The sequence below is a fragment of the Typopeltis vanoorti genome, chromosome 17 (assembly GCF_054136105.1).
Source record: "Typopeltis vanoorti isolate ZY-2024b chromosome 17, IOZ_Tvanoo_1.0, whole genome shotgun sequence".
Lineage (NCBI taxonomy): Eukaryota > Metazoa > Arthropoda > Arachnida > Uropygi > Thelyphonidae > Typopeltis > Typopeltis vanoorti.
This window is the reverse complement of record NC_143565.1, coordinates 5,949,160-5,961,838: the sequence shown is the minus strand read 5'-3', so window position 1 is coordinate 5,961,838 and position 12,679 is coordinate 5,949,160. Positions and strand designations below refer to the sequence as shown.

The 12,679-nt window shown below is 34.6% G+C and overlaps 1 protein-coding gene across 1 annotated transcript in view; it reads left to right on the top strand.

The window, feature by feature from the left end:
• sdk (sidekick cell adhesion molecule) overlaps nucleotides 1-12,679 on the top strand; it is a 496,543-nt gene that overhangs the window by 136,694 nt on the left and 347,170 nt on the right. The window contains exon 10 of the mRNA XM_090407513.1: nucleotides 5,914-6,195. Coding sequence (XP_090263639.1) covers nucleotides 5,914-6,195 — 282 coding nt within the window. The remainder of the gene's footprint in view (nucleotides 1-5,913; nucleotides 6,196-12,679) is intronic.

Genomic DNA, 12,679 nt, shown 5'->3' with positions numbered 1-12,679 from the left:
GTAGTGAAAAGCATAAAGGAAGTGATGAATGTGCTCTGTTTTATGAAAAACGAACAGAACTATACTTCTTTATTGAAATTAATGACAAGTGTATTTGTCTTATTTGTAACGTACATGTTGCAGTTTACAAAAAATATTATCTTGAACAACATTATTTGAGTAAGCATAAGAAATATGAAAATTTAAAAGGATCAAAACGTTTAGACAGCGACTTTGAAAGAAAATATGATCAAAAGCCAATCTCTTTTTAAAAAAATTATTAAGGAAAGACCATCTGTAACTCAAGCTAGTTATGCGTTGTGTGAACAAATTGCTTAAAAACTTAAAACCCATAATAAAGGTGAGTTTGTGAAAGATTGCATCCTTACTGCGATCAAGATTTTATGTCCAGAAAAACTGAGTTTGTTTAAAAATATTAGCATATCAAGAAGAACTATTTCTGACCATATTAAAGATATTGCTGATGACATCCAAACTTCGCTGAAAGTAGATTCAGCAGAATTTGTGTTTTACTCATTAGCCATCGATGAGACTACTGATCTGTCAAATACTTCACAAATGGCTATGTTTATACAGGGAATAACTACAGATTTCAATATACGAGAAGAATTTCTTGCTTTAAAATCAATGAAGGGGACAACTAAAGGTGAGATTTATTTGAAATGGTCAATTCAGCATTAAAGGATTTCGATTTACCATATGAAAAACTGAGTGGTTTCGCTACAGATGGTGTTCCATCCATGGTAGGTCGTGAAAAAGGGCTTGTGGCACTGATTAAGAATGAAATTAAGAAACGTCAATTGAACCCAAATACCTTGTGTGTCACTGCTTCATTCATATGGAAAATCTATGTGCAAAGTCACTCAAGATGAACAGCATCATGAATGTAGTAACAAAGGCCATTAATTTGATAAAAAGTAAAGAGTTGAACAACAGGGAATTCAAAGAATTTTTGCAAGATCTTGAAGCTGAATATGGGGACTTATTGTACCATTGTGAAGTTAGGTGGCTAAATAGAGCCCAAATGCTCAAGCGATTTTATGAACTTAAAGACAAAGTGAAAATTTTCTTGGACATTAAAGGTGTCCCCATTAAAGAATTGGAGGATGAAAAGTTTTAAAGTGATTTAGCATTTTTAATAGACATAACTGGTCATTTGAATAATCTAAATTTGAAATTACAAGGCCCCAATCAGCTAATGATCTCTTTGCTCACTCATATCAAGATATGAATCGATGCTTCAATTATTTCTTATCCAACTGAAAAAAAAACGCTTTACACGTTTTCCAAAATTAAGAGAACACAATCCAAATCAACAAGTGAGTATGTTGATGAGTTTCAAAGTGTTTTGAATCAATTTCAAAGGAGATTTGAAGATATAAAAAATCAAAGAATTGAGTTACAAATATTTAAAAAACCTTTTGATATACTCGCAGAGGATGCATCCGATTCCTTGCAATTAGAGTTGATTGATTTGCAGTGTGGTAGCACTTTTAAATCAAAATATGGTAATCTGCCTATATTGGACTTTTACAATTCTATTGATTCTGAGAAATTCCCTTCTTTAAAAAATAACGCCTTGAAAATAGCTTCTCAGTTTTCTACTACTTATCAATGCGAGAATTTTTTTCAAAATTAAGTCGTCTGGCAAAAAATCGCCTTCGTACAAGACTCACTGACAAAAATCTCACCAATGAACTACGAGTAGCCATCTCATCAAGGGCGGCTAATATTTCTAAGCTTTCACAAAAAAAGCAATTTCAGCCGTCTCACTGAAAAGCTTAAGATTAAAGGTGAGCTTCATTAACTTTGATGAAATATTTATTACGTTATTATTGCTTTAATAAAGTTCTCAGTTAAAATAAAATAATTATCATTTTCTAAATAAATTAAATATAGCCTTTGCTTGATTGTTATAATTATATGTCTACACAATTGTAATTAAAAGATACCATATCAGATGAGAATGTTGCACATTTACTTATTGAGATATATATTGCACACTACATACACTATGTATAAGAGTTAAAATTTGCCAGTCGTCCGCGGAAGTGTTTAAATTAGCAATTTTCGCCCTTGATACTAAAAAGGTTCCCCACCCCTGCTGTAGAATGAGACCATCCGAAGTGATGTGCGATCACATTGACGGATTTACCAGCTTCACGTTGCTTTATAACTTGAAACTTTGTTTCAAGATCAATTGCTCGCCTCTTTTTCTGTGATTCTTCACTAGGTTTTTAATTGGATGTGTAGGGGCCATGTTGCACAAAATATTTCAAAATATTTAACAATAACTACACAACTCATTTCTCAAACACAAAATGAAGGAACTGTTGAAGAAACATGCCGAGGGAGGTTGCCGCTGAAAACGCTGTTGCCACTGTGCATGCTTTTCCTTAAGCTCGCTTGCGTTTTGTTCAAAAGTATAGCCGAAAATGTTATTTATTCCCTTATGGGATCACAGACGTATCTTCGAAAGGACGTAACTCGAACGGATGCAAGTCGAGGGATGACTGTACTAATGAAGAAAATATTGAAGAGTTTCTATTTGCTGAACAACTGACGCTCTGAAAATTGACACAAAAGTTTCTACAATTTTTAAGATTGTTAAAGACTTTAATGCTAAAAACATTCCTCTCACAAATATTATTGCATGTGCAACTGATGGAGCAGCAGCTATGATTGGTCATCACAGTGGATTTATAGCACATTTAACAGAAGCAGTTCCAAATATCTTTACAATTCACTGCATTCTTCATAGACAGCGCTTAGCGGTAGACTGAGATGTTTTGACAAAGACTAAAGACTTTGGATTATGTTATTAAAGCAGTGAATAAAATAAAAGTCATTGAATGCCATATTTTTGGGGAACTCTGCCATGAAAATGAAGAAGAATTTGAACATCTTTTGTTTCATACTGAAGTTAGATGGCTATCAAATGGAAACTGTCTGCAACACTTTAACGATATCTATACGGTTCTGGAATTTCTTAATTCACGTGATGAGAACGTGTATTGTTCTAAAATAAGAAAAGGTTGACATCGCATATTTTCCCGATATTCTCACCAAATTACGAAGGTGGTCTGAAAGGCTCTCGGCCTAACAATGAAAAAACGAATTTATAATTTCAAAATTATTTATTTTTTGTCTTAAGGGAGACCAATACCTTTATTCCAGTGATGCTCTATCACCATTATCCCATCCCTGTAGTGGTTCTCAATAAGATCTGCAAAATACCCCTCTACAGCTGCAATCTTGATTCGAAGAAAAATGCTGACCAGCGAGGAAGAGTTTTAGTTTTGGGAAGAGGTAGAAGTCAGAGGGAGCCAAATCTGGAGAATAGGGTGGATGTTCCAACAATTCATAGTGCAGATCCTTTAATTTTCCCCATTGCCAAAACACCTTTGTGGGCAGGTGCATTGTCCTGATGAAAGATGATTTTTTTCCTTCTGCAAACCAGGTCTTTTCTCACGAATTTTTTCGTCTAGTCTGGTTAAAAGATAAGAATAACATTCCCCGGTTATTGTTTTACCTTTTTCAAGATAATTAATAAACAAAATGCCTTTAGCATCCCAAAACACCGATGCCATGACCTTTCCTGCTGATGGAACTAACTTTGTCTTCTTTGATGCTGAACAACTGGTTTCTGTCCACTGTTTTGAATGCTGATTTATTACTATGTCTCATCCATAGTAATAAATCGACGCACAGAATCAGTTTTATTCTTGTTAAAATGCTCCAAGCACTGTTCAGAGATTTTCATGCTAGTGCGTTTTTGATCTGCTGTGAGCAAGCGTGGCACTTATCTTGCACAAAGCTTTTTCATATGCAATTCTTCATGCATAATATATCCTACACGTTCTTTTGAAATGCCTATGGTTCAGCAATTTCACGCACTTTGACTCACTGGTCATCCAATACCATATCGTGCACTTGATCAATGATTTCTGGTGTTGTTACACTTTTTGGTTGTCCTTCACGTGGATCATCTTCAAAGCTGGTATGGCCACGTTTAAATTCAGCAGCCCATTTCTTAATTGTCAAAAACAAAGGAGAAGAGTGCCCTTAAAACTTTTATGAACTTTGAATGAATTTCTATTGGTGTTAAACCTTCTTTTACAAAGAATTTTATAACCACGTGATACTCAATTTTATCCATTTCAAGGGATACAGACAGCACTTTTGCCTCAGACAGCTCTATAAAACAAACTACTTGATAGAACTTTTTCAGAACTACTTTTTTCAGAAAAGCCATTGAGTTTCATGTGTTGTTGGATAGTAGAAAGTTCTTTCTGTAGATAATCAAAAGTAGAACAATTAGTTTTGGCTCTTCTGATGAGGCATTTTATAATCATCCATGTCAAAAAACAGGAATTATAAAATGCCTCATCAGAAGAGCCAAAACTAATTGTTCTACTTTTGATTATCTACAGAAAGAACTTTCTACTATCCAACAACACATGAAACTCAATGGCTTTTCTGAAAAAAGTACTCAACGTCTTCTCAATTCTTATAATCCTCCATAAAACAACAAAGTTTCAATACGTCGAGTGCCTATTCCTTATATCTCCGGTATTTCAGAACCTATCACAAGAATTTTAAAGAAATATGATTTAACTACTACGTATTCACCTATTAACAAATTGTCTTCTCATTTTCCTTCTAAAGACAAACGCTCAACTTTATCTCCTCCTGGAGTTTATCAAATTCCGTGCAACTGTGATCTCTCTTATTTTGGACAAACTGGGACGTTCTCTTGAGAAAACAATCCAAGAACATCAATCATCCATTCTTCACAACAAATCTGAAAAGTCTGTATTGGCTCAACATGGGATTGAAACTGACCACAGCTTCCTTTGGTCCAGGACTCGCCTCTTACATAGATCCTGTTATAGGTTCGAACATTTGTTCAAGGAAAGCGTGGAGGCCTTGCTCCATCGCCCCAACCTGAATCGTAATGACTGTATATCTATATCAAAAATCTGGGAAAGTCTAATCAAGATTACTCATTAATTATTATTATTATTTATTTATTTATTTATTTTTAATAGCAAATTCAATCATATTTCTACTTCAAAATATTCCGTTTCATACTTAGTGATATAACATCACGTGGCGTGTTCTAATTTTAATGATCTATTGTTAGTATTCTAGCTTGTATTTTTTAAACTGTTCTTGAAATACCACTGACGATGGTCTGCTATTTCCAGACCGAAATATTTGGTTAAATAAATATCTTTCTTGTGATTACGTGATAATATCATTCAAGCAGCACTGTTCATGTTGCTTGCTTATCATGTATGTTAAAGATATTTAATTTTTAATTCTAAACTTTTTTAGAATCCATTTTTTTCACCTGGAAACTCTGGTTTTTTTGTCCCTCAGAACAGCCAAACCGGCCCCGTGAACACACACACATCTACATAAAATACACTCTTACCCTCATTTGGAGGGCTCCATCCCGTCCTAAGGGATGGGGGGGGGGGCTAGGGGAGTATCCCATATGAAATAAATAATTCATTATGTGTATCATTAGTTTAATTCATGTTTATTTCTGCTGCTTGGTATATTTCTATATTCATTTACTGGGTCTTTATCTTCAACATTATTTCTAATCTCATATTACTTCAGCTTAATTATTAAGTTATGTATACTAAATATTGTGTCATCCTTATATTTAAAAATATTCAAGTATGTCTGATTGGGATTCTTTCAAATATAATAAATTTTAATTAGTCAATAAACTATTAATTTTTAGGAGTTGGAATATAGAACAAACTCCATTATCATAAAAGCCTTGCTTTTATTTTATGATACATATTTTCACTTTATTATCTAATATGAGGAACTATATGAAGATTTCAGAAAATTGTCAAAACAGTAGTTTCAATCAATTTTTTCCCTTATTTTCAGTACGAACCCAGATTGTACAACCACCTGTAGACACCAAAGTTATTCTGAGCTCCACAGCAGAATTGCAGTGTAAAGTGTCTCATGATCCATCTGTTCCATATAAAATTAGTTGGTATTTTGGCAGTACAGAAATCAGTACTAATCCAGGTGGGCGCATTCAAATACAGCCCGGAGGAACACTACAGATAGCTCAAGCAAGGAACACTGATGTTGGTACTTATACTTGCTATGTCACATCTGCTGGAGGAAATGAAACCAGAAGTGCCAGATTGGATGTTATAGGTATATTAAAATTGCTAATTTAACATTAGATTTTACATACCTACTTCTCCATCTTTACCAATTTAAATTAGCTTTGTATTTGTTTATTTATGTTAGGCAATCATAGCTTTTTGGTTTCTGGTTATTGGTTTTGTTATAATTTAGTAACTGATAACATAAAATTTTAACTGTGTATAAATAATGGTAGATGATAAAAATGTATAGTTATTAAGCATTCAATTTAAATGCTGATATTTATTTGTATATTTCTGAATTTGTGGTTCAGCATTTTGGACTGTGCTGTGCATAACATGCTGCACTACTAGAAAGATTATTATTATTATTTTTTTTGGGTGTGTGTGTGGGGGGGGGGAGAATGCATATATTAAACTTACATGAGGTTTAAAAGCATAACATGAAGAATATGTAATAACATAATTCAAAATTTAAAAAATAAAATCGTCATTGCTACTCATTGCTGTCAGAAACTGAATCCTCATTTTTATTTTCTGTGTTAACCATCCATGCATACATCTTTAATTCAGTCTAGTGCCTTGCCAATCTTTCCCCTTTGTTCTCCAATTTTCAAATATTGTATTTGTCTTGTTTATTACCAAGTTTCCAGAGCATACTACCAATAAAACATGCTCCAATACAGCAAAGCATTATGCAGGCCATCTCTGGGTACTCACCAATGAGTAAATGTTAGTCCTTGTTGCATTAGAGGTTGGTATTTTCCCCTAGCTATTTTGCAGGTAATAGGTTATTGATAGTCATCATAAACATCAAATTCCTGGTATATACTCTTAATGGGTGTACAGGATATGATAGTACTATATGAAAAAATTACTACCTTCCTATCTACAATTTTCCTCCGGATCAGTCTTTACCTGTCAAGACTCCAATATTATCAGATCTTATATTTCTGTCTTCTAAGGCACTTTTTACTGTATCAATCCACCTATATCTTGGTCTTTTTCTGGATCTTTTTTTCCTGCCAACCTGGCAGAGAACACTTGTTTTGCTAATCTTTCATCTCCCATTCTGTTTAAGTGACCATACCACCTGAGATTAGTCTGCTAATGCATTCCTGGATGCTGACAATGTCAAGTTCTTTCCTAATATCCTCATTTTTAATATAATATTGCCATTGATACCATCTGTTTATGCCACTAATCTTTCTCAGGACTCTCATATCTGCGGTCAAGTGTTTTACTTCTGACCCAGCTCTCAGGTCCATAAGTTAAAACTGGTTTGAACACTGTCTTGTATACAGCTAATTTAGTGTTCCGACTAATTTCTTTCTTATTCCATATGAATTTATTCAATTGACTTCCTACCATACCAGCTTTGTTGATTCTGTTATCTATTTCCATATTTAATTTACCATCTTCACTAAAAATCGTGCCAAAGGAACTGAAATGTTTTACTTGTTCTATAGGTTCTCCATTCACAATGCAGTTGATATTTTCAGTGTTTCTGCCTATTTTCATTGTCTTTGACTTTTTTTATGCTGACCTTCATACCATATCTATTACAACAGTTATTCAATTTAGTCAGGGAATCTTGCAAACTTGTAGCGGATTTATTTAGAAGTATAACATCGTCTGCATAAAGCAAAGAGCTGAGATTAACATCTCCAATTTTGATATCAGATTTAATATCACTTTCCTCCATAATGTGATCCATATAGATAATGAATAACAGAGTGGATAATGTACATCCTTGTCTGACACCAGATTTAACATTAAACCATCTTCCTGTGCTTCTTTCAATTCTAGCTGCTGACTTCCAACTCAAATAGAGACTAAGTATTGCTTGATATACTGCCCCATTGATACCATATAACTGTAGCGTATTGAATAGCTTTTTTCTTGGCACCTTGTCATATGCCTTTTCCAGCTCTACAAAACTTAAATACAAATCTTTGTTATATTTCTATGGTTTCTCAACTATTTGTCATAAAGTGAAAATTTGATCCTGACAGCCTCTATTTGGCCTGAATCCAGCTTGTTCTTTACCCAGCTTCCCTTCCACAATTCTTCTCAACCATTTCTCAAGTATACTTCCATATATCTTACTAGGAACACTCAGTAATGAAATACCTCTGTAATTCTCACATTCAGTTTTATTTCCATTTTTATATATGGGTACTCTGAGAGCTCTACTCCAATCCTCTGGAATTCATCCCTCTGTCCAGGCCTTATGAACTATGCAAAGCAGCCACTGTAAGACTTTTATACATCCATACTTGAGCACAGAGGCATAGCTAGTGGGGTGCGAAGGGGGCGGTGTTGTGTCGTACTTTCTACTCATATATCTATCCTTTAGTCTTTGGGTCAAATGTCAAATCCCCGTTAAACTCTCATTCGGGTATCATTGGTACATCTGGGGGACAAAGGAATTGTCTCGAGATCGAGCCAATACCAGAGTATCAGATTGTCTAAGATCAACCCCTCGTAAAGCACTAAGAAATTTATATTTTGCTGCGCCACTTAGTGCTTTTAGATTAAACAATATTACCAATCAAGAGGTGATCTCCTGACAGTACTTAAGTGATACCATGTAATTATGCAGACGTGGCCAAAATCTATTCTTATTCTAGTCTCCTGCGTAGGTTCGTAGTACTTTTTTTTATAAGCGGTGCATCGGATTCTAGAAATCACAGATAGTCTTAGTTGGGTACAAAAGCAAGGTTTATTAGATATCATAAATGTGTACATACAATACAATAAGCTTAATTCCCACCTTAAGGGAGTTCCTGACAGTCAGGATAGAATTAGAACATTACAATAATATAAGTATACTCAAACTGATTAAACTGTAAATCTCTGAAGTAAGATCTCTTATTTTTACCCTTAAATACCTTAATCACATGATTATCACAACTCTCTAATTTTCTTAGTAGTTCAATCAAACTACACAAGATAGCATTTATATCTTTTACAATCCCTTCATTGATAGCAATTCCTTACTTTAAACATATTCTTAACCTCCTAGAACATATTATGTAAATCTATCATAATAGGAGACAGTAAGATTTTAAGGTAACCCTCTCTAGATCACTGCAGTTCAGTCCTAATTAATATCATTAATGTTCCTTCCTCTGGTTTAACGACGTGGCACAAATCTTTCATTCACAATCAACAAAATACAAATAAAGTCATCTGTCCTTGGTTCTGCATTGCGTTAAAGGTCTACCGGAATCTGCTTCTCCTTAGACGAAATGTCCATGTGCTCCAATCTGGCTTTCTATGGACGGCCGGGCTTATTCCTTCCGTGGAGATACTACATCTAGTTCCGCCGCTGCCTCTATCGAAACCCTCCGGAATGGAGGCACTGCCACCCTTCACCTGCTCATAACATTGCGAGACGAACACCAGGAGATCAAGGAACAAAAAAGCCTTTTTTCAGGGGTGCTAGACCCTTATATTTTCACCTTTCTTTCTCGGCGATTCTCGCATTCCGCGATGTCCACCCAACGCACTCACGTGGGCTCACGTTATGGTGTCCAGCTTTCTCTGCTATATTCCGCGTGCGCTGACAGCACGTGATTGCTTGGGGCGAACAGCTCCTTCGCGTTGCTGCTCTGTGACCTTTCGACTCCCCCCCCCCCATCTTGAACTTGTACTTACATTCTATATCTCTTATTACACAATGCTCTATTAAACTTTGCTAAAGGTCTACACTTCCATTATTATTTAACTAATTTGTGAGTGGTACAAAATGCATACTTATTTCCTTCATATTTATGAATTTAGGGACACAAAACACAAGTGTTGAAAAGATTATTTTACTGGTTAATAATAAAATAATAACTTTACATTTTGACCCCTGTATTGAGGTCATCTTCAGAAGGATACATGTGTATAAGAACAAGCTACATGCTGTTGCACTCTATACAAGTAAATTACATCTACGTTATTAACTAATATTTTTTCTTAGCCTGCCCTCTAGTGATTAAAAAAAATAAATGTCCCTAAATTCATAAATATGAATGCTGATTACCGTGTAACCTTAAAAGAAAGATCATCATCAAACTCCTGCCATGTATCCTCAAGAGGTGTACAGGATATGATAGTACCACATGAAAAAAATTACATCATTACTAACTTCCTATCTACAATTTTCCTTCAAATCAGTCTGTTACTTGTCAAGACTCCAACATTATCAGATCTTATATTTCTAAAGATATAGAAACATTATAAAAGATGTGACAACATATCCAGGAGCAGACTGTGATACAGATCACATATTGTTGTCAACTAAGATAAGGATTAATCTAAAAAAGGTAACTACAGGGAAATGGAACAAATCATGGAACATGGAGCGGCTGAAGATACCAAGTACGGCGAATGAATTCTCAAAGAAAGTAGAGGAAGAAATGAACGAGAGAAATATACAAGAAAATGATGATGCAAGTGAAAAATGGAAGATTCTGAAGGAAAGCATAATTACTGCTACAGAATTACATTTAGGTAAAAAAGAGGAGAAAAGAGAGAAAAGAAAGAAACCATGGATGATGGAAAATATTTTGAGGAAAATATTTTTTTTCTCCCCTGTTTTAATAGTAAAACAGGGGAGAAAAAAAAGCAGTATAAAGACTTGAGTAGGGAGATACAAAGAGAGATAAGAAGGAAAAAGGAAGAGTGGTTAGATGAAATAAGTAAAGATACAACAGCAAAGGCAGAAAGAAAGGACATAAAAGGTGTTTATAAAAACATTAATATGATGACAGGAAGGAGAAAGATGCTAAGGACTGGAGCAATCAAGAATGAAAGAGGTGAAATTCTGATAGAAAAAGAGAAGATATTACAGAGATGGGAAGAATATGTAAGTAAACTTTATGAAGACAGGGAAAGAGGAGAAAATCAAAGGAAAGAACATAGTGGGCAGAGACTGTGCATCATGAGGGAGGAATTGAATCTAGCAATTCAAAAGATGAAAGAAGGAAAATCCTCTGGAATAGATGGTATACAGATAGAACTTAAAAGGAATATAGGTGAATAAGGTATGGAAGTGTTATGGCAATTATTAACGGAATTTATGAAGGACAAGAATTACCAGAGGAGTTTAGAAGAACAATTTTTATTCCCATTCCAAAAAAGACGGGAGTTTTAGACTGTAACAATTTTAGAACGATAAGTCTTATAACTCACACAGCAAAAATTCTGGTGCAAATAATTTTAGAGAGAGAATTAGGAATAAAATAGAAAAAGAAATGAATGAGGAACAGTTTGGATTCAGAACGAGGAACTAGAGAGGCTATAACTCGTTTAAGAATTATTGGGGAGAAAACACTAACCCATGGTGGAAAGTTGTTTTTGGGATTTCTAGATTTTGAAAAGGCATTTGATACAGTGAAACATGAAAGGCTTTTTGACATTCTAGAAAATACTGATATTGACTCTTATGACTTGGAAATTTTAAAGAGATTATATTGGTCACAAATAGCGTCAGTATGTGTAAATGGAGAGGAAACAGGAGAATTCCCGGTGGAGAGAGGAGTCAGGCAAGGATGCAAGTTATCACCATTATTGTTTAACTTTTATAGTGAATAAATGTTTAGAGAGGCACTTGAGGATGTAGAAGAAGGAATAAAAATAAACGGAAGAATGATTAATAACTTAAGATATGCAGATGATGTAGTAGTGATGGCAGAAAGTGAAAATGGGTTACAACAAATTATTCAAAGAATTGAAAACTCTTGTAAAGAGTATGGACTAAGAATTAACACAAAAAAGACCAAGATAATGATAATGGGTAGAAAAATAGGAGCTAATGTAAAAATAAGATGTAGAGGAAAGATTTTAGAAGAAGTGGAAAGATTTCAATATTTAGGTAACTGGATCTCAGAGAAAGGAACTTCAGAGTTGGACATTAGAAATAGAATAGGTAAAGCTAAATCGGAATTTATGGAAATGAAGAGAATTTTAATAAACAAGAACACTAAAATAGGCGTTAGAATTGGAATAGTTAAAGCAACAGTTTGGAGTATTGCAAGTTATGGAAGTGAGTCATGGACACTAAGAAAGAGAGATATGGAAAGAATTAATGCATTGGAAATGTGGTGTTATAGAAAGATGGAAAAGATTAGCTATACAGAAAGAATATCAAATCAAGAAGTTTTAAGACGAGTTGGGATGGAAAGAACACTGTTAAAGAATATTATGCAAAGAAAGACTAGATTTGCAGGACATCTTCTGAGAGGTTCTTCGAGACACCTGACAAGAACTATATTACAAGGGAAAGTTGAAGAGAAGATGTGGAAGACCAACTAGAGAGTGGTTTAATGACATCGTGGAATTGACTGGTTTAAGAATGATGGAAGCGACAGACAGAGAGAAATCGAGAAGAGCTGCTCATCTGCTGCAACCCTCTTGCTAGAGGATGCTACCGGACGACGATATTTCTATCGTCTAATGCACTTTGTACCGTATCAATCCACCTATATCTTGGTCTTCCTCTGGGTCGTTTTGCTGCCAAACCTGGCAGAGAACACTTG